The sequence below is a fragment of the Varanus komodoensis genome, unplaced genomic scaffold (genome assembly GCF_004798865.1).
Source record: "Varanus komodoensis strain SLA01 unplaced genomic scaffold, ASM479886v1 scaffold43, whole genome shotgun sequence".
NCBI classification, from domain to species: domain Eukaryota; kingdom Metazoa; phylum Chordata; class Lepidosauria; order Squamata; family Varanidae; genus Varanus; species Varanus komodoensis.
In genome coordinates, this window is record NW_025335985.1 from 2452340 (window position 1) to 2476592 (window position 24253).

The 24253-nt window shown below is 42.2% G+C and overlaps 1 protein-coding gene across 5 annotated transcripts in view; it reads left to right on the forward strand.

The window, feature by feature from the left end:
* Positions 1–19522, forward strand: part of HOOK3 (hook microtubule tethering protein 3) — a 74309-nt gene extending 54787 nt beyond the window's left edge. For 4 of the 5 annotated variants that reach the window (XM_044443903.1, XM_044443901.1, XM_044443905.1 and 1 more), the window contains 7 exons: positions 238–243; positions 3138–3172; positions 4179–4261; positions 5043–5143; positions 6453–6557; positions 6763–6834; positions 11194–19522. In XM_044443903.1, the coding sequence (XP_044299838.1) occupies positions 238–243; positions 3138–3172; positions 4179–4261; positions 5043–5143; positions 6453–6557; positions 6763–6834; positions 11194–11334 (543 nt within the window). In that variant the 3' untranslated portion in view covers positions 11335–19522. The remainder of the gene's footprint in view (positions 1–237; positions 244–3137; positions 3173–4178; positions 4262–5042; positions 5144–6452; positions 6558–6762; positions 6835–11193) is intronic. The other variant, XM_044443902.1, reaches the window with a different exon arrangement.
* The last annotated feature ends 4731 nt before the right edge of the window (positions 19523–24253 follow it).

Consider the following 24253-nt stretch of genomic DNA (forward strand, 5'->3'; position numbering starts at 1 on the left):
GAACTCTCATGTACTTGAAATGCATTTGTGATAGCTTTTCAGAGCTCTCTAGAGGATGAGACTGGATGAAGACACTCTAGAAAGCACAGAAAGAGAAGAAAATGTGCATGCTTTGTGAGAATGCCTTGCTTTAAATGTGTTTCCTTCAGAAAGATACTAAATAGTTTCTCCTGTTGGCTGCTGTTTGCTTCGTACTAATCTGTCGCCTCTGTCTCTTGGCATGGGTTTCTGCTCAAGGCTATTGTGAGTATGGCTTCCTATTTACTTCATCCTGCTCTGAATCATTTGTGCTTTCTGATTTTTTAAAGAAAATATTTAAATGGATAAAGTTTTAGTTCTTATCCATGTTACATTTTCGTGTGCTGTGTAATGTTTGTGTGTTGCTTACCTAAAGCTTGGGGTGCTCAGGTGCCAAATAGTTTTGTGCGTACTGTCATTGTGGCAAGGTTTCAGGCAAGTTTTTTGCATGACCCATAGAAGCAGGTGAAGTAACTTTCAAGTATTGCAAAGAACCACAATTTTAATTACTGTGATTTCAGTGTATAACCTTTAGTTAATGACCTTGTAGCTTTCTTCTTTCATAAAATCATTCTGACGTCTTCAGCCGTAACTCATTAGGTGGTCCCACAAGTTGCTCCTATCATGACAAAAATTATATTATGGGCTTTCAACTCATGTTTGTTTGCAAGTTGAGATGACTTAATATGTTACCAAATTGCTAAATACAATTGGTAGTTCTGTATAGGAACTGGCACGAAATCAGTGTTCATATAGCCATGCATGACACAGCCCCATGTTCAGGATTTTTTCTGTGGGTTCACATTGTGAGGCAGGGCGGTGGGGTTCCTTGTGTGTGAACCCTGCATATGGTAGCACGCAGGTTAATTTTACACACTGTTCTCTTGTGGGAATTTTGTAATGTGTAAAGCATACCTTGGGCATGAAGTAGCATACCTTACATGTGGGTGCAGTTTAGGAACATAAAAATGGCCATGCTTGGTCAAGTCAGTGGAATTCTATGATTTGCTCCTCCCACTGTGCCTTGACTGTAATAGTTGGGACGCTTATCTGCACAGAATCACCTTCTCTATACATGGATGCTACGTTCTTCAGTACTGTGGCAATATTGCCTCCCTAGTTTTGTCTGATTCTGGCGCATCATTTATGGTGATAGCTATATGTCAATTGACAAAACAGTTGACAGAGTACAGCAGTGTGATCAGCTGTTTGTTACGTAGCCTGCTCCAGGGCAGTTGTGGTCTGGCTCATGTAACAGGCTCTGCTTCCACCTGAGCTGGTCCCCATGGGGACCAAAATATGGCTGCAATTGTAGCAGCTGCCAGCCAGGGCTGAAGAGGCCATTCCTTGCCCTGCGGCCATGCTCCTGGCTAGAGGAGAGCAGTGTGACCCTCTGATGGCAGAGCAGAAAGCAGCCTCCTGATTCCTGGGCCAGTACCCAGTGGGGCCACTGCACTCCCACCAATATGGTTGCAGAAGCACAGCTTAGCACACCATCAAACAAGCCTCCACATGAGCAGGAATGCCCATTTCCAGATGAGGACGCATTGGCAGAGCTTAGTTACACAAGCCCTCTTGACCTGTCCCATTCCAAAAATGAGCATTTCTGCTTATTTCTGGCTCCAGTTTGAAGTATGTAATCGCTTTGGTGCAAATGTTGGGCCCTGCTGGTGCTTGGGCAGTGCTGAATACTGCCCCGGTTACTTTGGATGCATCTCCCATTCATTCTCTCTAGCATAACCAGTGATGAGGGGGCTTGTAGCCTTAGGAACCAAAGCTGCCCTCCCCCGTTGTCCTGCCAGGAGGACATAGAGGCAGACAGCATAGCACTGGTAGAACCCTGTCTGTATGAAGCAGGCTTGACTTGAATTTCTTTACTATCCTAAGAACTGTTTATACAGTGGTACCTCAGCTCATGAACGCCTTGGTTCACGAACAAATCGGGTCACGAACAAAAATTTCTGAAAAAATTTGACCTGGGTTGCAAGTACCGCTTTGGGTGGTGACCAAGACCGCACCCCTCTCCCCCCCTCCCCCGTGGGGAGATGGCTACGATCGCAGTTGCTTTCGTGCAAGGAAGGCATGCGTGATCAGAGGTGCACTGCTGCAGGAAAGATGGGAGCAGCAAAGCAGAGCCGTGGGGGAGATGGCCGAGATTCTGCCTGTCTTTCCTGCAGGAGCGCGCCTCTGATCAGGCACGCCTTCCCTGCACGAACGGAACTGCGATCGCGACCATCTTCCCACCCCCAGCGCACCGTTTGCGCCTGTCTCTCCCTCCCACCCCCCAGCGTGCTGTGATGATAGGCGCCTGCAGGGATGACAGGTGCGATCTCGGTTGTGCTGCGGGGGCAGGGAGATGGCCGTGCTTGTGCTTGGGGTGGGTGGGGGGAGATGGCCCCGATCTTGTTGTTGTCACTTCGCTTCACATTTTTGTGATTTAAAAAATGGTTACAGAGCAGATTAACCTTATTTACATCGAACCTTATGGGGAAATTTAACTTGGCTCATGACCAATTTGGGTCACGACCAGACTTCTGGAATGGATTAAGTTTGTGAGCCAAGGTACCACTGTACATGAGACAAAAAATGCAGTAGTGTATAACTATATGAAAGTTTTGAGAAGTAGGTAAAAAAATTATCCTGCATGCACACACACATATATGCAAAAGACCACAACAATCCCCAGTGACTGCTTTTATTAGAGGGAGAGCTTAATTCTTTCCAGCTCTGCCTCCCCCTCCCCGGCTCCTGGCCAGGTGAGAGCCAGATGAATACCTATCTTTGCAGGCATCAAGTCTGGAACATCAGAGGAGGAAAGCAGCTGAAGGGGCAGCTAGCTGAAGGAAAGAAAATTAGAAAGACTGAGCAGTCCATTTTCTTCCTCTCCACTCCCTAACCAAATTATTGAAGTCATTGTTGTTGTTATTATATTGCATTTATATCTCACCTTTTTTGCCTGTTGTGAGAAACCCAGTATGACTTATGTACCTCCATTTTATCACCCCTCGAAAGCGATCCCTGAGGTTTTATTACACACCTTTATGTGAAACTTTGTTCTATCCTCAGTCTTCAGTTTATAATCCAGTGAATGCTACAAATAACTTTTTTTTCATTTTTAGTCAGTCATTCTGAAAAAGAAGCTTGATGAACACCTGTAAGTATTAACAGCTTTCCTTCTATTTTTATAATAACAAAAAAAAACCTTTATTACATGGAGAAGAGTACATGAACTGAAGTTGTTAATATAGTCCTAATATATTGAGGAAGCCTAAAAATAATTTGAACATTTAAAAGCCATTCTAATACCTCACCCTATATATTTTTACTGAAAAAGTGTGTTTGTTTGTTTTATTAAACCACCCAATAATGAACTTTAAAAGAATAATGTGCAATACAAAAGACTAAAATACAGACAGGCCAATCAGTTCTGAGACCTTTATTTTCTGGTTATGTATCTTTGGACTGAATTCTTGGCTTAATGACTTTCTCCTAGAGGGATCAGATATAATGTATGTTTTTAATATTTGTGTAGTGTTTTATCCCTTTTGATCATAGGGAAGTGCACACAATATTAATGTTCTGCTCCTGGATAATCAGCAATACCTTTAACAAGGCACCACCTGAAGGGGGCAGCTAATCTACCCCACACAGGCCAGAGCAGAAGGGAGCAGATGGCCTTACCAGGCTTTTTAGTGCAGCAAAAATTATATGATTGTGATGTTCATTTTTCTCCTTGAGAATAAATGGGAAGGTGACATTAGTTGGTGTGAATGGGTGGCCTGGGGCCCCTCAGGAAGTGGAGAGGCTTTGGCTCCATCATATCCAAAACACTTCCAATCCCACCCTCAGAACCCACCACCTCATCAGCGGCATATTTCTGTCTGCAAAACACTGTGGACCAGTGAACCTCCTTGCTGCTTGACTGCCCCATCCTAATCTGCTCTAGTTAGTAGATCTGTGAGTTATGATGCTCATGTTAATTCCCCCCCCCCCCCCAAATAATTGGTTCTCTGTCATGAATGGCTGGGAGAATTAGCTTTTACTGGTGTTGCTCAAATTTCCTAGAACCGTAAAATCATATTTTTCCTCTATTTTGAACTAATGAAGACTAGTAAAGCAACAGTTCATCTTGTGGATTTAAACCTTTTTCCTGTTTACAGTGAAAAACTGCATGAAGCTAATAATGAGCTACAGAAGAAACGTGCTATCATTGAAGATTTAGAACCTCGATATAACAATAGTTGTGAGTATCATTCCATTTCTGGTTACAGAATATACTTGCAGCTGATTGTTATTGTAGTAATCTTAGAAAATATGTATTTCTTTCAAAAAAGTAAAGGAATGTCTTCAACACAGCTGTTAATTAAGGATTCAGCTTTTAGTTTAATTACTAGGTAGCATCTGACTATTTTACCTGAAATGCAAAAAGAACTTTTTAGATGCTGTGCTACCCAAATGGGAAGAGTATCATACATGCTACTATCATTCACTTCTAACCACCAGAAGAGGAAAACTATGCCATAATTAACCTCCATCTTACTACCAGTTCTCAGAATGCAAGGACCAGCTATCTGTAAATAATAACCTAGCTGGGATAATCAGATGTAGAAGAAATCCTTGGAGCAGAGCTCTAAACACTGAGTGGTCATTGCAGGCATGGTTTTGAATGTCTAATCTATGTTGGCAATCATGACCTTTCATAGTTAGCAGCATAGTTTACAAAAAGCATTGTCATTTCTGGAGCACAATAACCTACAAAAAGAACCCCCATATTTTATGCTATTGAGGCGTAACCAGTGGGATCAGCAAGATTTCATATATAAAGGAATATGGTTCAGTGTAACTTAATCCTTATTTAAGCACAATGGGAATGCTTTGGTGAAGGTGCTTGCAAGGCAGAAACTCTCTCCCACTGTTAAAATGTGGAATTTCCTTTAGGAAATGTTCTTGATAAGCCCAACATTTCAAACACACCTTCTGTGTATTGTGAATGTTTTGAAATATGGTCTTTTCTTTTAACAAAGCACTTAAAATAGAAGAATTGCAAGAAGCTTTGCGTAAAAAAGAAGAGGAAATGAAGCTAATGGAAGAACGATACAAAAAATACTTGGAAAAGGCTAAAAGTGTAAGTAGAGTTTTTTTGTCACGTTAGTGCTGAGAGTTGTCCTGCCTCTGCAACTTTACAAATGGACTGAGTAATAGTAAAATAATGTGGAGTCACAAATAATTAATGTTTGGACTGTGCACTTCAGTGGCCTCTTTGCATATTACATTGCTTTTGATGCCTCCAATTCCCAGTGAATTCAGAAGTGGGCCTTGGGCTTGCACCCTTTCCCATTCTCTTGCCTCCTTAAGAAGTGAGCTTTTGGACCATGGAATTGTGCACAGTTCAGCCTGCGGTATCCCATGACCATCAGTAGTGAAAGCCAAGTGTTCTCGGTATGCAGACCCAAGGGAGAACTTGTGTTAAAACAAGTCTGAAATCTCCAAGTTTGGTCCTTCACTTACATGTGTGGTAAGCAAAGGAAAGGGTGAATAGAGTGCAGCATGGAGTCAAGCCAACCTAAGACCAGTATGTTGCCATGGTTAGCATGCTGAACAGAAGATTTGGGAGTTGCAGGCTGCAATGCCCATTTAACCATGAAGTTCACTGCAGCCTTCATTTACACACTTACCTGGGCATGCATAAGATTGCACCATGGATAGCGAATCACCATCTCAGCCTAACATATCTAACAAAGTTGTTTCAGGGATATAATGAGACTGGGAGAAAAATCATGTATACCTTCTTAAGCTTCTTGGAGGAAGGCATGATATAAATGTAATAAATTAAAGCCCATTCCTGACTTTGCTGCATGTACAGGCTAACAGAGGAACCATACAAAAATGACCCAGTCTTAAACTGCCTCGGTAACAGAGGAAGTGACTTCTAAATAGCCAGTGCAGGGGACAAAGAAGGAATGACTGGCAATAAAGCAGTTCTTATGTAACTTTTCTCAAAGAAGATGTTCAAGTTCCTATCTTCCCTAGCTTAGCTAACTTACTCTCTAAATTCCTTTTCCTTTGGAAGGAAAGCATGGGCTGTTTCCTGCAACTATCCTCCATCATCTAAAGTTAGTGCTTGTGATAAAATGAAACTAGTGACAGGCCATGGAAGCATGTTTAAGGCTGCAAATCCATCCATAATCAGACACAGTTCCAGATGAAATTGATGAATTTCTGGATATGTTGTAGGCTTGCACAAACTTAAGCCAAACATCTTTGTAAGGATTCTGTAGCTCACTGGCAGATGCGTCTTCAGACTTCCATCAACCGCTTGAGGTGTTGGAGCCAGAGGAAAAGCAGGAAAAGCAGTATTGAACTAGGTAGACTTGGCAGAAGCAGCTTCCAGTGTTCTTTATTATAAGTCAGTGTGTGATTCTTGCCCCTTACAGGTTATCCGTACTTTAGATCCCAAACAGAATCAGGGCTCAGCACCTGAAATTCAGTCACTGAAGAATCAACTGCAAGAACGTGAAAGGATGTTTCATTCTTTAGAGGTAAAGAATTGCAGCTTGATCCTTTGCATGGTTGCTCAAAAATAATTCCACTGATTTTTAGATGGGGCTTACTCTCAGGGAAGTGTGCATACGATTGCAGCCTATTTGATAGCTCCATTCTGCTCTTATTCACTTACACATGCAATGCTGCTTAAGAAACTGTAGTATGCAATAATCAAAAACACTTATGTTTTTTCTTAATTAGAAAGAACATGAAAAAACAAAGAATCAAAGAGAAATGGAAGAGAAATATATTGTCAGTGCCTGGTACAATATGGTGAGTAGACATAAGCTCACAAAATAGGTCTACGAACAGAATTTAAAATGCTGCTTGAATTTGTAGCTTGCCTTTTTTGAACAAGGCAGTGTTCACACTGGAGGGTTTTAGCTGCAGCTTTCTTTGATGGCTAGTGATTTCTTAATAGTTAAGCATACAGGTAGTTCCCAGGTTAAGAATGACTTCTGTAGCATCCTTAAGTCAAATTTGTTTGCAAGTCAGATCACCAAAGCCAAATGTTTGTTTTAGTATATATATAGATTTTACCTTTTTGTGCATATAAAACACTTAAGAAACACTTCCATATTCTCTAAAGCATCTTAAACACAATACATCATTGTAGTAATGATAACAATACCGTAACAATAAAGTAACTACTGGTACTGAAGAAAGAGAGAATCTGTGTGTATGTGAGAAGGTGTACAGTATTGAACAAACTTGTCATAACTTATCTCTTATGCCTGGCTTAATGTATGCTTGAGCTTCATTGCCTGTCTATCTTTAATTTTAATATAAGTCCAATAGAAAATAACTTATCAGTCCCTTGCTATTTTCCGAAGTTCTCTGGTAATGGGGTGCTAGGGCAGTATAGTCCAGTGCTTGCTTATTACATTCGGAACACTTTCATCCATGGCAAATTATTCTCAGTGGGTCTGTGTACAGGAGCAGAGCTGAGCATTTCTTTGCTTATTTATGATTTTTGTATACTGTCTGACTACTACTGTTTCAGGATGGTCTTACAATAAAAACAGGATAAAAATGAAGCATAGCATCCAGTACTAAAATCATACGTTAAAAACCTAATCAACTTTTTAAATAATGGGTAAATAAGAAGGTTTTAGCCTGGTGCCAAAAAGAGTACAAAGTCGGTGTCAGGCAAGCCTTGCGGGGAAGCGCATTCCCTAACCAGGGTGCCACCACCGAGAAGGCCTTCGAGTAGCCACCCTCCTAATCTACTTCAGGGAGGGCTCCCAAAGAAGGACCTCTGCACCAAATCTTAAGGAGTGGGCAGGCACCTAGGAAGGAGATGCTTCTTCCAATATCCAGGCCCTAAGCCATTTAGGGCTTTATTGGTCATCACCAGGACCTTAAATTGGGTTCAGACTTTAAATGGTAGCTGGTGTTATTTGTGCATACCTGCCGGTCCCTGGCAGCTGTATTCTGAACCAATTGAAGTATCCGAATTCATCTTCAAGGGCAGCTCCACGTAGAGCACGTTACAATGGTCCAATCAGGAAGTTACCAGAGCATGGGTCACCATTGCTAGGCATTGTTCATCCAGGTAAGGATTCAGTTGATGGATCAACCATAGCTGAAGGAAAGTGCTGTTTGCCACAGCCGCCACCTGAAATGCTGTTTGCCTCTCCGCCACAGTTGGGGTCAAAGAGCACTCTCAAACCATGCACACTATCCTTTAGGGAGAGTGCAGTCCCATCCAGAAAAGGGCCGGCATCACTTACCCGAAAGGCTGAACTGCCTACCAATAGGACCTCCGTCCTGTCTGGACTGAGCCTCAGTGTGTTGGCCTTCATCCAGCCCATCACCCTGGCCAGGCAGTTAAGGACAGCCACTGCCTCGTTTGTTGACTTTTCAGTTCCAGTTGTTGATGGAGCACAAGGCTTATGCGGAAGAGGGATACATGTTCTGTCTGAGGTGTTGAAGAGCTCCTTGTAGAAGGTGAACCCTTTTGATCTAAGGAAATGGGCTTCTGTGGCTCTGTCTGGGAACTGCATGGCCACAAAGAGATGCATCACCAAATGCATTGCATAGTTCCCTAGAGTTAGCTGTGACTGTTTCTAGGGAAAAGTCATGAATATATCTAGTGAATCTCTGTCTTGAGAGAAAAGCTGTGACTACCTCTAGGGAACTATGTGGCCACTGATGACGCATTGCCAAACACATTGCATAGTTTCCTAGAGACAGTCATGGCTTTTTACTAGAGATATTCATATGAGCTTTGTGGCAGTCCATGTGCTCTTAATTATGGGTTGTTTGTAACCTGCAAGTTCATAACCTGGGGAGTACTTGTTTGTAGTTCCTTTTACCATCTTCAGCTCTTTAAGGGTGGGCTTCAGCTGAGTGGGGAGTTGTCATGTGACATATCTAGAGAGTACCAGACTGGGGAAGGCTGGTTTTGGGGACTTGGCCTTTGTGACCCTCCTGTCTTTCTAGGTTTAAATGTGTTTTCAGACACACCCAGGAAGCCTGGTTTCCTAGAAGTAATGCATTCCAAACCGGGCCACCAAGCTCCTGTCAAGATTTTGAAAAATCTTGCGGAGATGACAAGTGGCAGGTCATTTCTTAGAGCAAAGCTAACAAATGGATGTTTTAGAGGAATTGGCAGGTAACAAATAAGAAAAACGGTGAAGCTAGGTCAAGTGAAACAAATGTATTTAATCATTAAAAGTTGTCTACAATCATAACAAATGGTAGCACTGACTTGATAGGAGTATAGTTGTTACACCTGGAAGGAAAAAGCGCTTGTAATTTTAGAAATATGAGATAAAATCAAAACTTGCCACTTCTTAGCCAACGAAGACAGGCAAGACTGCACGGTTCTGCTGTGCACAAAAGGAAGAGCCTGGAATAGCTGTCTGGCTCGTGGTTTCGCACTTTCATAAAGTCTTAAACATCTGGAATGGTGAAAAGGCCTGCAATTTTTCATTTCAATTTTGAATCCATATTAATTCCGTATTTGGTAACTAAATGCTACATTCTATTTTCCTTTGGATTACTAATTGACTGCAGATTTGAGCTGAGCAGTGGCAATGCTACAGCTAGAGGAATTTTAAAATATATTTCCTCCCCAACCTCCATATCCAGACCTTTTCTTTTCAGTTTCATTTGGTTCTTTTTCTCTAGCCATTGTATTATAATTGTCCAATACAAAATCCACATAATGGCTGACCAGTTTTTGACCAACTAACAGGGCACAAAATCCAGTTTCATGAAAATCTTTAAAAAATTAAAAAACCTTTTAAAGAAAATGTTCATGGCCATGATATGAAATGTGCATGAAAGGAGTCTGCAGCTCATAAGTGCATGGCCGAGTCTGCAGCTCATAAGTAATGAGAAACCTCTGCAGATGAATTTCTCAACATAATTCTGTGCTTTCAGTGGCTGCTGCCATTTTAACTATCTGGAGCACAGTGGGGGCAGGGGAGATGTTGTTGCTTCTCTTTTCATAGGAAACTGGCAAGGGTGGATTGTTGGGGTGGCTTGTAAACCACCCAGAACCCATGAACTGTTTTAGGCTTCACAGTGGCTTGTCAGCCCCCAAACAACCCACCTTCACCAGGATTGCACGTAAAACGAATCTATGTGGCATTCCATGGACCCCAAATATAAAAATGGTGGCCACCACCGCAGAAAGAACCCCACAGGGAAATTTACCCACAGTGTCTTCTTGCTAGGAGTGGTCCAGGTCAGACAGAGTGAGAAAGCAGTTTACCACAAGGTTATGGTCTACTTAGTGGCAAAAAAAAGAGTGCAGCAGTTATATCAAATAATGCCGCTTCCAGTTGCATATGAAAATTGAGCTTTCCCCATCCCACCACTCTGCATATGAGTAGGACAAGTATGTACCTGAATGCACATAGCTGTCATGTCATGTCTAGCTTGTCTGTAGCAAGGGAAATGTTTGGTGAAATTCAAGTGGCTCTGTATATAGCAACATAGGAAAGCTGAAGTGGGAAGCACTTAAAAAGGATGTCACAGTGGTGCTCGTAATCAGGGTGCCATTGTAGAAATAAGGTTTCCGTTGTCATAGTTCCCGTAATTCAAGAAGCGCTGCTTTGCATCAGTCAAGCAGTGCACAGGAAAGGGAGAAGTGGGCCCAGCTGGGCCCCATGACGGCATTCATGTTTCCCCGGAGGTATTCATAGGGAAGCAAGAGGTAGTCCGTTGGTTGCCTTACACAGAGAGGCAGCCAGGTGAGTCTTGAGAATGAGTCCTTGCTGATGCCCTTGGAGAACCAATAGAGGACATGAATGTTTGTGTGGCTGTCATGGATAAAAATGCAAACTGCTTCCATTTTCCTCCCATCCCATTTATTAATGCATTACATGACCTTAAGCAAGCTACTCTCTCTCTCTTGTCTTCCGTGTCTCAAGCCACAATATGTATTTATTTGTGTACTAATATGTGTAATAATATTGACCTGCCTTACAGGAAAGCTTGTAAGGATGACTGAGGGAGTATATCTGCGGAGCTTTGATCTCTTGAAATGTATGAAATAAAATCTAAATTTGCCTGTGGTGAAAATTTGTGTCAGCTCCTTGGGGGAGCAAGTTGGCTCAGCCTGTTCAACAGACCGTGTTAACCAAACCTGATTGTCTTCTCATGCCTTTCTCTCCATAGGGGATGACTCTTCATAAAAAAGCAGCAGAAGACAGACTGGCTAGTACGGGTTCAGGACAGTCCTTCCTGGCTAGACAAAGGCAAGCCACCAGCGCAAGAAGAGCGTATCCCGGCCACGTCCAGCCAGCCACAGCAAGGTAGAAGCAGACCTTGCCTTGCCTTTTGAAGGGAAGCCATCCTGGGATCAAGACCGGCTTCTGCGACGAGCGACAGCATTTCAGGAAACTTAGCCAGCATCCTGTCTGCCTCCTTGTCCCTGCAGTCACCTTCTCGTTTCAGGAAGGTTAACAAACAAACAAAAAGTTTCTCAGTGTTTCGAACCCCTTCACTCTTACTTTCTGGAGTCTTCCTTTTGCCTTTTAATGTGCCAAAATGTTGGAAAGCACCTAGTGGAGCATTCCACCTAGTGGAATAAAGCAATCTCTCCTGCCCACCCGTTTATTTGGAATTGTCTTCTCCTGACTGAAGCCTGAAGATGGCCAGGTAGCAAACCCAATATGCCCTGTTGGTGAATGACATTGCCATCCTTTCCAAGGCTACAATTGTATAAAGGGAATATTCTCCTTTCCTTTTTTCCTTTCTGATCTGTTTAAAGTATGCAATGCAATTTTCAGATGCATTTCATATAGTTCCTGTGAAATGTATTAGTTGCAGGGGTCTAGATGCTGGCAAAAGCTGTAACGTAGTTGCAAGTGCCCAAGTTGATTTGTTCATAAATTTATCTGGTGCTGCTGTTACAACTTTTCTTGGCTTTCATTCAGAGGGGCAGGCTGGTTTTTGGCTTGCTCGCCCACATGCTTTTCCCCCCTTGACATCACCAGGGTTCGGTGACTTGAAGACCTTGCCACATTCATGGTTAGCACAGTTAATGTGGAAAGTAGCAACCATTTCCTGCATGGTCTTTGCTTTGCCATCCCCATCACACTCTAAACGAGTAGGGGATGGCCAGTCCATCCTTTTCCTTGCCATGTGCTCTTATTGCAGACTTCCAGTGGTTTGGAAGTCATAGGAAAGGAGGCCATAGTCATACTCTCTGACTTGACTGGATCCTACACATAAACCACCTGGGCAACACTGAAAAGTGATGAACCGTGTAGAGAATGATTGTCTCTTTTCCTCCTGGAGATACCAAATTGCTTTTGACTGAATGTCTTGTTGGTGCTGTCTTCAAATTGCCATCCACCCCTGAAGACTATTTGGACAGGTCAGTAAGGCTTTGTGAGCCCAATAATTGCCTTTCGGATGGTGATTAGTGCCTTCAGGCAAGGTGATTCAGGCCTGAGAACCTTCTATTCATTTGTGCCAAACCTTAATGCATGCCTATGCAGTTTATTGGTCTTGTCCCTTCAGGTTCTGACCCTGCCAGTATTGAACCCCAGATGTTAAGCCGCATACCCACTTTTCAAATAAACATTTGAGAAGTTGGGAATTGCTCAAAGTGATATTTTCATATGGATTCACTGTTAAGAATAGCTTGGAGGCTTTGTTGAAAAACTTCATATTTAAGATATTTTTTTAGTCTACCTGTCTTTCAGCAAAGGATTTCTTTTCTTTTAAATGCAGCTCTTGTTGACATTTTAAAAGTATTCCAAGGATTCTGCCTTTTAGGGGAGTGGGAAAAGTACCTGAGATGGTTTTCACTTGGAAGTGCATCTGGAGTTTATCATCATATTTGGATAACAAAACTGTAACTTTCACACACACTTTTTTTGCAAGAATGCACAGTACCTCTTCTTAATTAAAAAAGTAGTGGTTGTTTTTATTCACTACTACCCTAATATATAAAGGTAGCTTTTTAAGTCCAGCAATGTGAACAGTAATGATTAAAATGAAATGTGTTGCTGTTGGCGCTCTGTAGTATGGTTTCGTTGTTTGGTGACATAGGCCAGGTCTTACCAGTATGCAGCAAAATAAAGATAAGGTTAAGTCACTTAGTAAACTGGCATCTTTTCCTGCAACAGCAAATTTAGAGCAGGTGGCAGAGAAGTTCAAAGGTGTTTGTATGTGTTTTTCATATACAAAGCAAATGTATTAGATGGTTACCCTGTCATTTTCTGCTGCTTGGATTGATAATTAACGATTAGGCCATATGCAAAGGAGTTGTCAATCTGGAACAATCCTGTTTTATGGTAAAGCACACTGCACTTGCTGTTCTAGAGAATGGCTTGGTTCTAGCACTCTTAATTTTTTGCCAGACATGCCTCTGCTTGCAAACCAGAAGCAAAAACCTGAATCTGCCCGAGGGGAGAGTTTTTTATGCAGACTGTTGTGCTAATCTGATAAAGCTGTTCCCATTATTTAGTTCAGGAAGGGTACTTTGATGCAGACTTCCTAAAGGTTGGACCTACATATTTTTCAGTAGCATCTTTTTGTCTCCCTCCTCCCACTAAAAACGGCTTTCCTTTCTCTGTTGGTACTCTGAATTTGTCTACCTTCCATGACAATTTTCCTGTTTCTCATTTACAGTGAGAGCAGCTTGCTTCCCTGTTTTGATTGCCTTATATATTGGTTGCATTGTAATAGGCAAGGTTGTTATAAATCCCATTATTCTAAAATGTCAGGGATTCCTCACTTAAAGCATACATTTTTATGGGAATTGAACTTGCATTCTTGTGGATCTTAAGCACCATGGAAAGCAACCATGAAGAAGAAATTCACAGGCAGTTAGCTGCACTTAAATGCCATTGAAATCAGCCAGACATCAGTTGTGGCTAAATTAAGTGCCATTGATAGTATAGGGCTGCATCGCAACTTACTTGCTGCCAGGTGCAGGCTTCATAGCAAAGGCAGAGTAAAAAGCCTTCCTTTTGAAAGAGTGGTCTCTGTTGGAATGGAAGGGACCCATAAGCACTTCAAGCAAGTCCACAACTTGTAGAAAATTTTTCATGAAACTTTTCTGTGGCAGAACAGTGCTAGCACATGATTATTTGGAAAGCAGGAACGCGTTGGTCATGCCAAGAGACCCTGAGAAGCCACTCCCTGGCTTGTCCCTTACTTCCAACAGACTATCGCCTGCTCAGCAGCTTCCCATTTCTTGTTTCTCCCTTGGGTCCGCTTCTGGCATGTACCCAAGGGCCTTGTAGCAGAAGTCCTCATTTCCTCATTTCCTACAGAAGCACCCTTTCTGCAGCTGTTCCACTGTGCTTGCCTCCTCCCCTCAACAGTTCGCACACGGGAGATAATTTTCCAAGCCTTGTGAATGGAGGAAAGATTTCCTGCCCCAAGATTTCACTTCGGCTCGACTGCTCTGGCACAAATATTGTGTAATTGTGCCCCACCACCTGCCCCCCCGTTTGGGCAAAACCACTCTCAACGGGAAAACTTCTCTGGGTTTGAATGTCATGCAGCCACCCACATCAACCACCCACGGTGGCTAAGGGTGACATGCAGAGCCGGTCACTGTATTCTAACTATGGGATAAGCAGGATGGGCAAGTACAAAGAATACTATTATAGAATACAGAAATACTTACTTTTCCTAACTCAAACATTTAGTGGTGTGTGTTCTGGGCAATACTAGATGTGTCTAAATGTATGATTAACCAGCATAATGATCACAGTCAGTGTTGGGTCCTGGTCTTCAATGGCCTGGGTCATTTTCAGCTTCAAGACAGGTAGGGTCAAGTGCGTGTGCATTACTGCAGGCCAAGCTTCAGTTGCGTCTGCTTCAGCTTTTGTAGAATTGCATTGTCCCAAGCCTAGCATGTTATACCTTTAAAGTTAGGCAATGTTCTTTTTTATATTCCCAAATATTCCTTTCCCATTTGATTTCTTTTCTGTTTAAGATCTGATCTTAAACTTACCTATCTTAACTGTCAGTTGTATTTTTCCTATTTAATAAGGTCTTTGATCACTGAACTATCAGTTGAGATACTTATTATACAGTTGAAACTTGATATTGGAAACTGAAGGCAATATGGGCAATGTATAACAGATCATATAATGATTTTATAACTTGCTAGCACACCAAATGTATGAGGTTTCTGATTGTGTCGTCTGACTTGTCTCAACAGGGAGGTCAGACAGAGGACAGAATCTGTGCCTTGGCCCGATTCATGGGTTATGTTTTGTGTGGTGGTGAACGTCAGCGTGATGTGACTTCACGTGAGGTGACGCATGGCAGGAAAGTCTTGTGCGTGCTCCCACGTGTGGGCATGCGAAATCAGCAAGGGGAGGAAGAGAGGCGGTGCTCTGCCTGCCTCCTTTTAAAGCTAATTGACATCCAGGTAAATGTCTGATCCAGGCCCTGTATTCCTGTTTTCCTCCCTGCCTAGAATATTCTGCGTCTGCCTCATTTTCCTTGTTGTATAAAGCCAGGCTCTAACCTGTGATAAGGTTCCAGCCCCCTGGGCTCTCTTCACAGATAGGTTTGTTTGAAGACGAGTTTCTTGCTTACAGACAAAGCCAGCCTGGTTCTTTCATCTTTTTTTCCGGATTCTGGGAGGCTACAACTGGAGCGTGGTTCAGGCTTATTGGTGTTTGCCAATGAAATGAGCTTTAGTCCATGGGAGCTTAGGTCTGAACAAATCTGCTAGCATCTAGTGCTAGAAGATACGTAGGGGAAGCTGCTGCAAACTGACTTGGTTACTTCTCCTTTATAAGTTAATCTGGGCAGATACCCAACTAAGTTTGGGGACTGGGTGCAATGAGGAAGAGGCCAGTTTGGTCAGCATCAGCATGAGTGTGGTCTAACTTGTGACAGCAGCCTTGTCCTTTCTGCGCAGTGTGTTTTTGGTTTCTTCTGCCTCTTTGAGATGGGCCAGATTTCTTTTGGCATATTAAAAGGCCTGCCTTTACCTGTTCTGAAGCAGACTCAGAGAAAGCTAAAGCTGATCATCTGTGATGAGGGTCTTCTCCAGGCACTCGAGCAGGGAGGCTTGCTCTGGTCCTCCCCTGCTCCACAGACCAAGGGCACGCTTCCTAGTACCGGCACGCACAGATGGAAAATGTTTGGTGGCTAACTCTGCAGGCTATACAGATTCAATAAACTGCTAGAAAGGCTCTGCATAGGATGTGTAACAAGGAGAGAGGGGGTGAAGGCCCTGTCAGCAGCCGTGAAGGGCCAGCTGCTTCTTCCCCTCTGCATTTTGATATGCAAATGATCTGGCCACCTCACCTGTTTATGGAACAAGGGCTGTTCGGTGCATGTCTTCTCTTTTCCATCAAGCTCTGTAATCAACATCAGCCTCTCACTTAAGAAAAACCCACGGGCATCTGTTTTTCAAAAAGAAGGCTCTCTTTCAACGAAACTTATTCTGGGTCTGAAAGTAACCACCTCCTGCTTTCCCTCCAGGGCAGTAAAGCCCATCGTTCTTTCAGCAACGAGACAGTAAAACTCGTGAATCATAACTGCAAGAAAATGGTGTTGCACAAACGGTTGTGCTCCCGTCACACTTACCGTGTTAACTTTCCTTGCTGCTGCTAATATCCCCACTTACATTCCTCCTGGTAACAGTATTAACATGCAAATCTTCTGCAGCATCTTCTATTCACTAAGCTAGGAACATTTGAACTTAACTGCGTTTTATCAGTGCGCATTTGTTTACTGCTATAATTTTAAAATGCACTAAAGGAGCCATTTTGTTCAATACTATTTTTTTAAATTCCAGCAAAGACAGGAGAGATTTTTTTCTTGGAGAAAACAAATCAGAAGTGGTGCCTGACCTCTTCTGTTTTCACTGGGGGCTTTTATTTAAAACTCCAAGCTTTGACACACAATATATGCAATATTTTATTTATTGGTGTTGCATACTGTCTTAATGTGTATAAATCTTTTTATTTTTGCTTTTTCTCATCTCCTCCAGTAGACCGTTTCCTTTTAGAGGCCTTTGTTTATCTGTGTATACATGTAGAAGGAACTTAAGTGGAGACCACTAATATAAAAGAAGCACACTTTTCCTGGAGATCAGTGTTATATGTTATATGACCTACCTAGATTACCATTTGAGGGATTGCATTTCGAACCGTCATTCTGTTCCGCCTTTCTCCTTGTGCAGTGGCAGTTCCCCCTCCTCGCTCTCTCTCTGCAGCCCCCCCACCTCACCTTTCAGCTTGCTTCAAAGGTTTGGGGCAGATTGGGAGGACACAGCTGGGCTGCTTGAGAGAGGAGAGAATGGGGAAGTCCTGTGCCCCTGGCGGCAGCCTTCAGCTGGCCAAATGACCGTTCTGAATCCAACCCACACTGACTGTATTTATCCCAAGTCCTCTTGCTCATCCCTCTCTGTTAACTTCCTTTCAGATTGCACTAATGTGTCTTTCTTTATATTATGAAATATTGCTATTATTCATGTACAGTAAGTTGACAGTATAACTTGGAATGCTTTGTGCTGCCTTTTTAAATTTTAAAGCTGCTTTTTTTCAGTAACACTCTTTAAGTATCTGGTTGTGCTGCTGTAGGTTCATTTGTGTATTGAAGCAGATGTAGGAAATGTGGCGCTATGATAGAAAACTTGAGGGAATACTGTTTTGTGATTGTGTTTGTATTGTTACTGTTATGCCTACCATCCCACAGGGTGGAGAAGGAGCCTTTTAAATTTCTGGTCAGCAACAATTTTTCTGGGCGGGCTGCTTTGAAGAGGAGATGAGAGTTGGTAGCCAACACTCACCCCGAATGCTAGGATGTCCCATGGACAGCCATTTCATCCTCCAAACCCCTCTGGCTTGACAACTGTGGTGTTAACTGGGACTGGGCAGCGGGAGGAATTGGTCCGTGGGGTCTTCAGCAACTGGTCCCTACATCGAAGCCATAGGAAGCCTCCACATGCTCAAAGCTATAATGAAGGAGCCAGCACGAAGCACTGTGTGGTTTGGTCAGCAGACCCTCTAGGGAAGGCTTACATCTTCAGTCCTGCAGTCACTTACCTCTGCTTAACAGTGAAGACCTGGGGAAGTGTGTTCTGCAGGACCAAGCCTTGGTGCCTCAATTGCCTCCTGAGCATTAGCAGTCTCTAGAGACAACATTTGCAATCTGACGTCCTCCTGATGTTTTGGATTTCAACTTCCATCAGTCCCATCCAGCATGGCCAATGGTCAGAAATCCTGGGAGTTGTAGCCCAAAAGATCTGGAGGCTACCATGCTAAGTAAGGCTGCTCTAGAGTCTAGCATCCTAAGGCATTCTCCTAAGGCATTTGTGCCCTAGATTTGGCCATTCAAGCAAGTGGAGAGAAACCATCCTCAACCAATTCTTCAGTAGCATTGAGCAGCTCTGGAGAAACACGAAGCTCTCCTTAGCTAGCCTCCAGGTAGGATTGTGGAAGAGTTCCCCGTTTCTCTACCTTCCATCCTCAATGGCAAGAGGGCGCAAGAGTGAGACCAGGACTGGGCTTTGTTCTCCTGCAAAAGCTCAAGCTGAAGATGGAAGCAAAGCTGATTGCTCACAGGGATGTGGCATCCCTCTGACATTAGGACTTTGTATAGGGCAGGGCTGCCAGTGGGAAGCCTGCCTTGCCCTTAGCTCAGGTACCTCAATTGCATTAGGTGGATGTAGTTGGCTGGGCCTGGCAGCTGTGAAATGTCATCTGGGGCAAGCACTAAACTGTTCCAATTGAGGGGAATGCCTGCTGCCTCCATTATTCAGGCTACCTCCAATCACGAAATATCACTTTCCTACCTTTGCCTCGTATTTTTTTCTGTGCTAGCTGTTTGCAAGGAGTTTGCCTTTTAGCTGTCTGGCGTGGTTGCTCTGGAGGTTTGGTTTTGTGTTTTGCCTGATTGTAATGTATGTGGCCTGATGTCAGAGTTGGCCTGAGGTCAGGGTCTTTTTGTATCTGCCTCATTCCCCCCCCCACTGCAAAAACATTTTCGACCACTAGATGGTGTGGAGGAATACAAGTTTTTGCTGATAACCTCCGGTAGGTGTTGTTGGCTATCTATCTGATACAGATTGGGTTTTGTGTTTTAACATCGCCATCATGGTGCAGCTGCAACTTTCTGAGATCCTAAGCACGTTTTCAACATATGAGTACTGTGTGTTTATGTAGTTTTTCAGGTTTTTTTTTCTTTCATTTTTGCAATAGCAACTTGTTTGACTGTCCTAAACTAGGTGTTGACTGGTTACCAAAATTGCTGTTTGTGAAATTGCCAGTGATATTTTTTTTCCTGTAAGACAATAAAGTCCTAAAATCACCAAATATTAATTCCTCCCACCCAATGTCTTACCATATTGCCATGGTAATGATTTTAACACATATTTGTATATAAACAAACCAGGTAGTAACGGTTGTAAGTTCAGACATCTTTTTTCCCTTCAATTAAAATACAATAATGCTTCCAGTGCTACAAAACCAGTGTACAGTTGTTAAACAAGTTGTAAATAAAGGCTTATATAAAAGTTTTGCTGCTTTATTTCACAAAACAGTGTAATTTATCACATGAATTTTTCTTTGTAACAGCTCAATGGGGAAAAGAAGGTTGCAACAAGGACTCATTCAAGGCCTCTCGGTAAATGTCAGGGCAAAAATAAAATCTGAATCCCAGCTTTCTTGGATCATGTCCAACATTATCTAGAAAACTGGGAAAGCAGTAGACCTCCAATTGTTTTGGCCTTCACATCCTGGCATTCCTGGCCATCCTGGCAGGGGGGGCCTGGAAATTAAAAGTCCAAAACATCTGGAGATCTTTGTGTCTACTCTTCTGCATATGTTGAGCAGCTGTTCTGGCACAAAGTGGCAGCAATGAATGAAAAACTAAATCCTCAAGTCTCTGCAAGAAATATGGTTGGTTTGCCAGCATTACTCAGGAGTCCAACAACAGCTGGCAGATGCAAGCAGGACAGCAGAACATCGAGAGGTTCTTAAAGCAGAAAAATGTTGGCTTGATGCTACAAAGAACACTTTTGCAAGGAAAGAATACGTAGAGCTTGACATATTTCTAAATAGCACTGGATACTGGGAGCTGTAAATTCTGCAGAATCTCTCATTTTGTCCTGGTTCAGCAAACCCCTTCATCAGGCTGCTCCAACCTGGTATCCTCCAGATGTTTTGGAGCATGCCATACTAGTGGGCATAATGGGAGCTGAAGTCCAAAACATACAGAGGGCACTTTGGAGAATGCTGCCCTCAAGGCTTCTGAATGATGCTATATTCCTGTAATTTGAAAGCATAGAATTGCTATTTTGCAACATGCTATTTCTGTCCTTTATATCAACATTTTACATTTACATAAGCTGAAGGTCTTCGCAAATGGCCATCTCCTGAATAGGTGAGAATGTTATAGTTACTGCTGGGATATTTTTTTGTGTCCTGCTGCCTCTAATCAAACCAGTTTTGTAAGTTAATTATATGAACATTTAGTCCTTCTATTTTATGAGAGCATGAAGTTACCAATGCAAATTAAGATCATGCCCAAGAGGAATTTGCTTGAAAGCACTTTGTGTCAAAATAAAGTTTTGGGCCAGATTAGGGGGAAGGGTATGTATTAGTTGGGTTACAAAAGATCAGTTCCTCTGGCTAGGCTATCCAAAGGACACATGGCTGGCCAGTCTGTCAGTAGCATATATATTTGGGGTGGTTTGCAATTGGAGTGACTTGCAAATGCAAGACTGCATTTGGAGGGGTTCCAGTTCCCAATGAATTTGAAGTTAATGGATGCAATATGGGAACCGACTAACTTCAACCTTGCCACCAGGAAAAGAAAATGTGGCTTTGTTGGAATGGTTTAGTAAAGACAAGCCAAGACTCCGAATTGAACTCTTTACAACATAGAAATGCATACACCGATTGGTAACAGGCAGTCCTAAGTAACCAAACCTTATGCCAAAACAGGAGAGATCTGCATAGTAGAGTGCAGAAAATATACTCAAGTGGAGAAAGAACAACGTCTGAAACTTAATTCCCGAATTGCCTGGCAAAACCAGAGAGCCTCTGCTACACAATACAATTGGTGGGGGTGGTGGCGGTCTTGCTAAACAAGCTGCTGCACCACAGGCTTCCTAATTACATTCTACATTCATGCTTGTCATTTAATTCTACCTTGCTGAAAACTACCTGCAATATTTTGGATTGGGTGATTAGTTTTATGTACCTTTCTAGCTTGCTCAATCTTTTTTTAAAAACAAACTTCCAGGGCTCAAAGTTTTAGTTTTCAAGGCAACCTTGTTATAGATGAGATGCCAATAAAAAACATGGAAGAGGCAGCTTTGAAGCTATAACTTTTTCCTTTCAGATTAACCATCAAAATACAGTTAGTAAGTTTGGTGTAACTGGGATAGGGAATACAATCCTCTAGTTGCAGCCAACTTTTAAAGGGCATTAACTTTTCACCATCTAGCGCCTTTCCAGCTACACCCCAAATGCTTAGTATGTAATAGCCATTATGCTGAGGTGCAGCCTGTTGCCATGAATGCTCTTTGTATACTTTTGTATATTGTTTGAATATTTTAAATCCTTAAACCTGCATGCAAATGATGTGGCTTAACTTCTGATAATATAGTAATTTCTTTAAAGACCTTATTCTAAATAGTAAGACTTAATCTTTATTGCCGTTATCTGTACTAAATAGACTGAAGAGTAGCACTGGCCAGAATCACAAACATGGTACATCTATTGTACATATTATATAGCAATCCAAGTGCCATGCAAGAAAGAAGCTACCTGTACCCATAGTACTTGCAGGTAGTCCCCCACAAGGTGCTTTAAAACAATGAAATTGCTTGTAGCTTGCCAACACCTAAAAGATCCATGAGTGGCTCTGTTATCAAGCATTTGCAGGCCAAAAGTGAGTGAATGTACCTTTTCCTCCTATTTCCATATAGACGTTTCATCTCAAAATTCTGCCGTTGACCAGCACATTAACATAACCCCATTTGTAGCTTACAACATTCTTGGCATATTGTTCTAACCTGCCATGTGAATGGGACTTGCCACCAGCACCAAGAAAAGATCTGTTCAGATGAAAATGGCACATGGACCATTTGCAGAGTCACATAGGAAAAATGCACGGGCTAAGTAGAGCAGAGATGCAGTAGTGCTGTAATTGTATTTTCTAACCACCTGAATCTCCTCTGAGATGCCAGTTTCAGGAAAGCGTTCACACTTCGCTGCAGATGCCTTATGCCCCTGTTCATCAACATCTGAGGCCAATTTCTGCCGGCCTGAGCTGACCAGTGAAGATCTTCCTGTACCACACTTCTCGAATGTTCCCCAGATTTAATGCCCCTCACGTATGACCTTTGCTTAGCATCAAAGACCACAAACCTTATTTGCACAGACCTTTCTAACCACTAACTGGATCTACTTTTATGCTGCTGTGATGGGTCATCTACTTATATTACCTGTTGATCAAGTCACTTGATCACTTGATTTCATTTACTGCTTGAACACATACTACTTTGTAAAAATTGTAACAATGGCCTGAGCTCTTAAAATCTAACCCTACCTTTGCACTCCAGGGATTTCAAGACCATTCAGCTTTCTGCAGTTACAAAATTGTGGTACAAGGTGTTCTTGTAGCATCCTCCTTTCAGCTCATCCTTAATATATATTGTTGCTCCTTTTAGTCAAATATAAAATACTTTGGCAGGAAGGAACTCAGTATCATGAATTCCTCTGAACCATGTGGATAGGACTGTAGCCTCTCTTTTAAGCACATTTTTTCAAGTTTACAAATTTTTAGGGGAACACATTGGGCCAAGAACTTATCCAGTGTAATTATTATGAACCATCACTGAAGAAAATGTCTGAAACCTATTTGTCTGGAAAACACACTAACATCAAAAAAGAATCAACTTAGCAACAGTCTTGAAAATGCTTTATTGAACTGTGTGTCTTACTGTAATGTGCAGGTGTGTTTGAAAAGACTACAGCTTGAAAACTGGTTTTGAAAATCCTGAACAATTTAAAAAAAAATCCCTATCAGGGTTAACTCCCAAGATAACCAGAGGGCTGGCAGAGAATCCCCCCTTAAAACATTCTGTTGCAGAGACTAAAAAGAAAAAAAGAACAAATCTAGTACTGTATTTTATATAGAAATAACAGGTTGGAAACTAGAAGCTGTGGGTGGGATTTTTACCATTTTAGATTAGCAACAATTTCCAAGTTCTAGTAAAACCCCACCCTGCTGTTTGAGTCTGAAAGTTTCATTCTAAGATGCTTGTAATGTGGCAGAAGTGGAAGGGTACAGGGGAAAGAGGGGTGAAGAGAGTGAGAGAAACAGAGAGAAACATGATTATGGTCTAAGCCTAGTTTAGATTTAATCCGAAGCTGTGTGCAATTTTGTCTTTATAGTCTAACTTTACATTCCCTTCCCCACCACCCCAAAACCAAAACCTCTCCTGTCCCTGCTTTGGGGCTATTATGAAAGTCTATGCACAAAAACACTGTACATTTTTATACATACAGGATTAATAGTATAGGCATGTAGGTGGCATGATTCAATTAAAAGGCTTTTTTACTTTGTATGCCAGAAAAAAATCAAGAAGGAATCATAAATAAAAAGGTGCTAGAGTTAGCATTAAGAATGCAGTTGTAATATTGACAAAAGTTTGTGAAGTCACCTCCTCAAGCTCTCCTGATACTGACAAGTGTCTGCAAACTAGGAAGCAAATACATAAATAACTCAAAAACATATGGTTGAGACTGTGAAACTTTTAAAACTAAGACAACATCATTCAGGACAGGTTAACTTTTGTTTTCTTTTAAGACAATGAATAAATGAATCATCTACACCTGAATAAAACATACTTTAACAGTTCAAAAAAATTAACAACCACAAAAAGAAAAAAAAAACTTTAAACAAAGCTGAACCAGTATTTGATTATAGGGCACACAAAAGCCCCCCTTTGCCAGAAGGATTTGGCAGTGGCCTCACTTTTGTGTCTCCTAGAGATGCATAAAAAGCAGGCTGAAACTCTGTGTGGATGTGTGATGGTTATAGACAGCAACACAAAGGTCACACTGAACAAAATGCCACACCCTGGAAATGACAAGCTGTCCCACTGCAGAGCTTGCACGATGTGCAAACAGCACATCCAAAAAGGTGGTTCAGACATTATTCAAAAGCTACTCGATGGCCACACGCGGCTAAGTGAGCACTAACTTCTTGGTCTTGTAACCTTTGAATAATG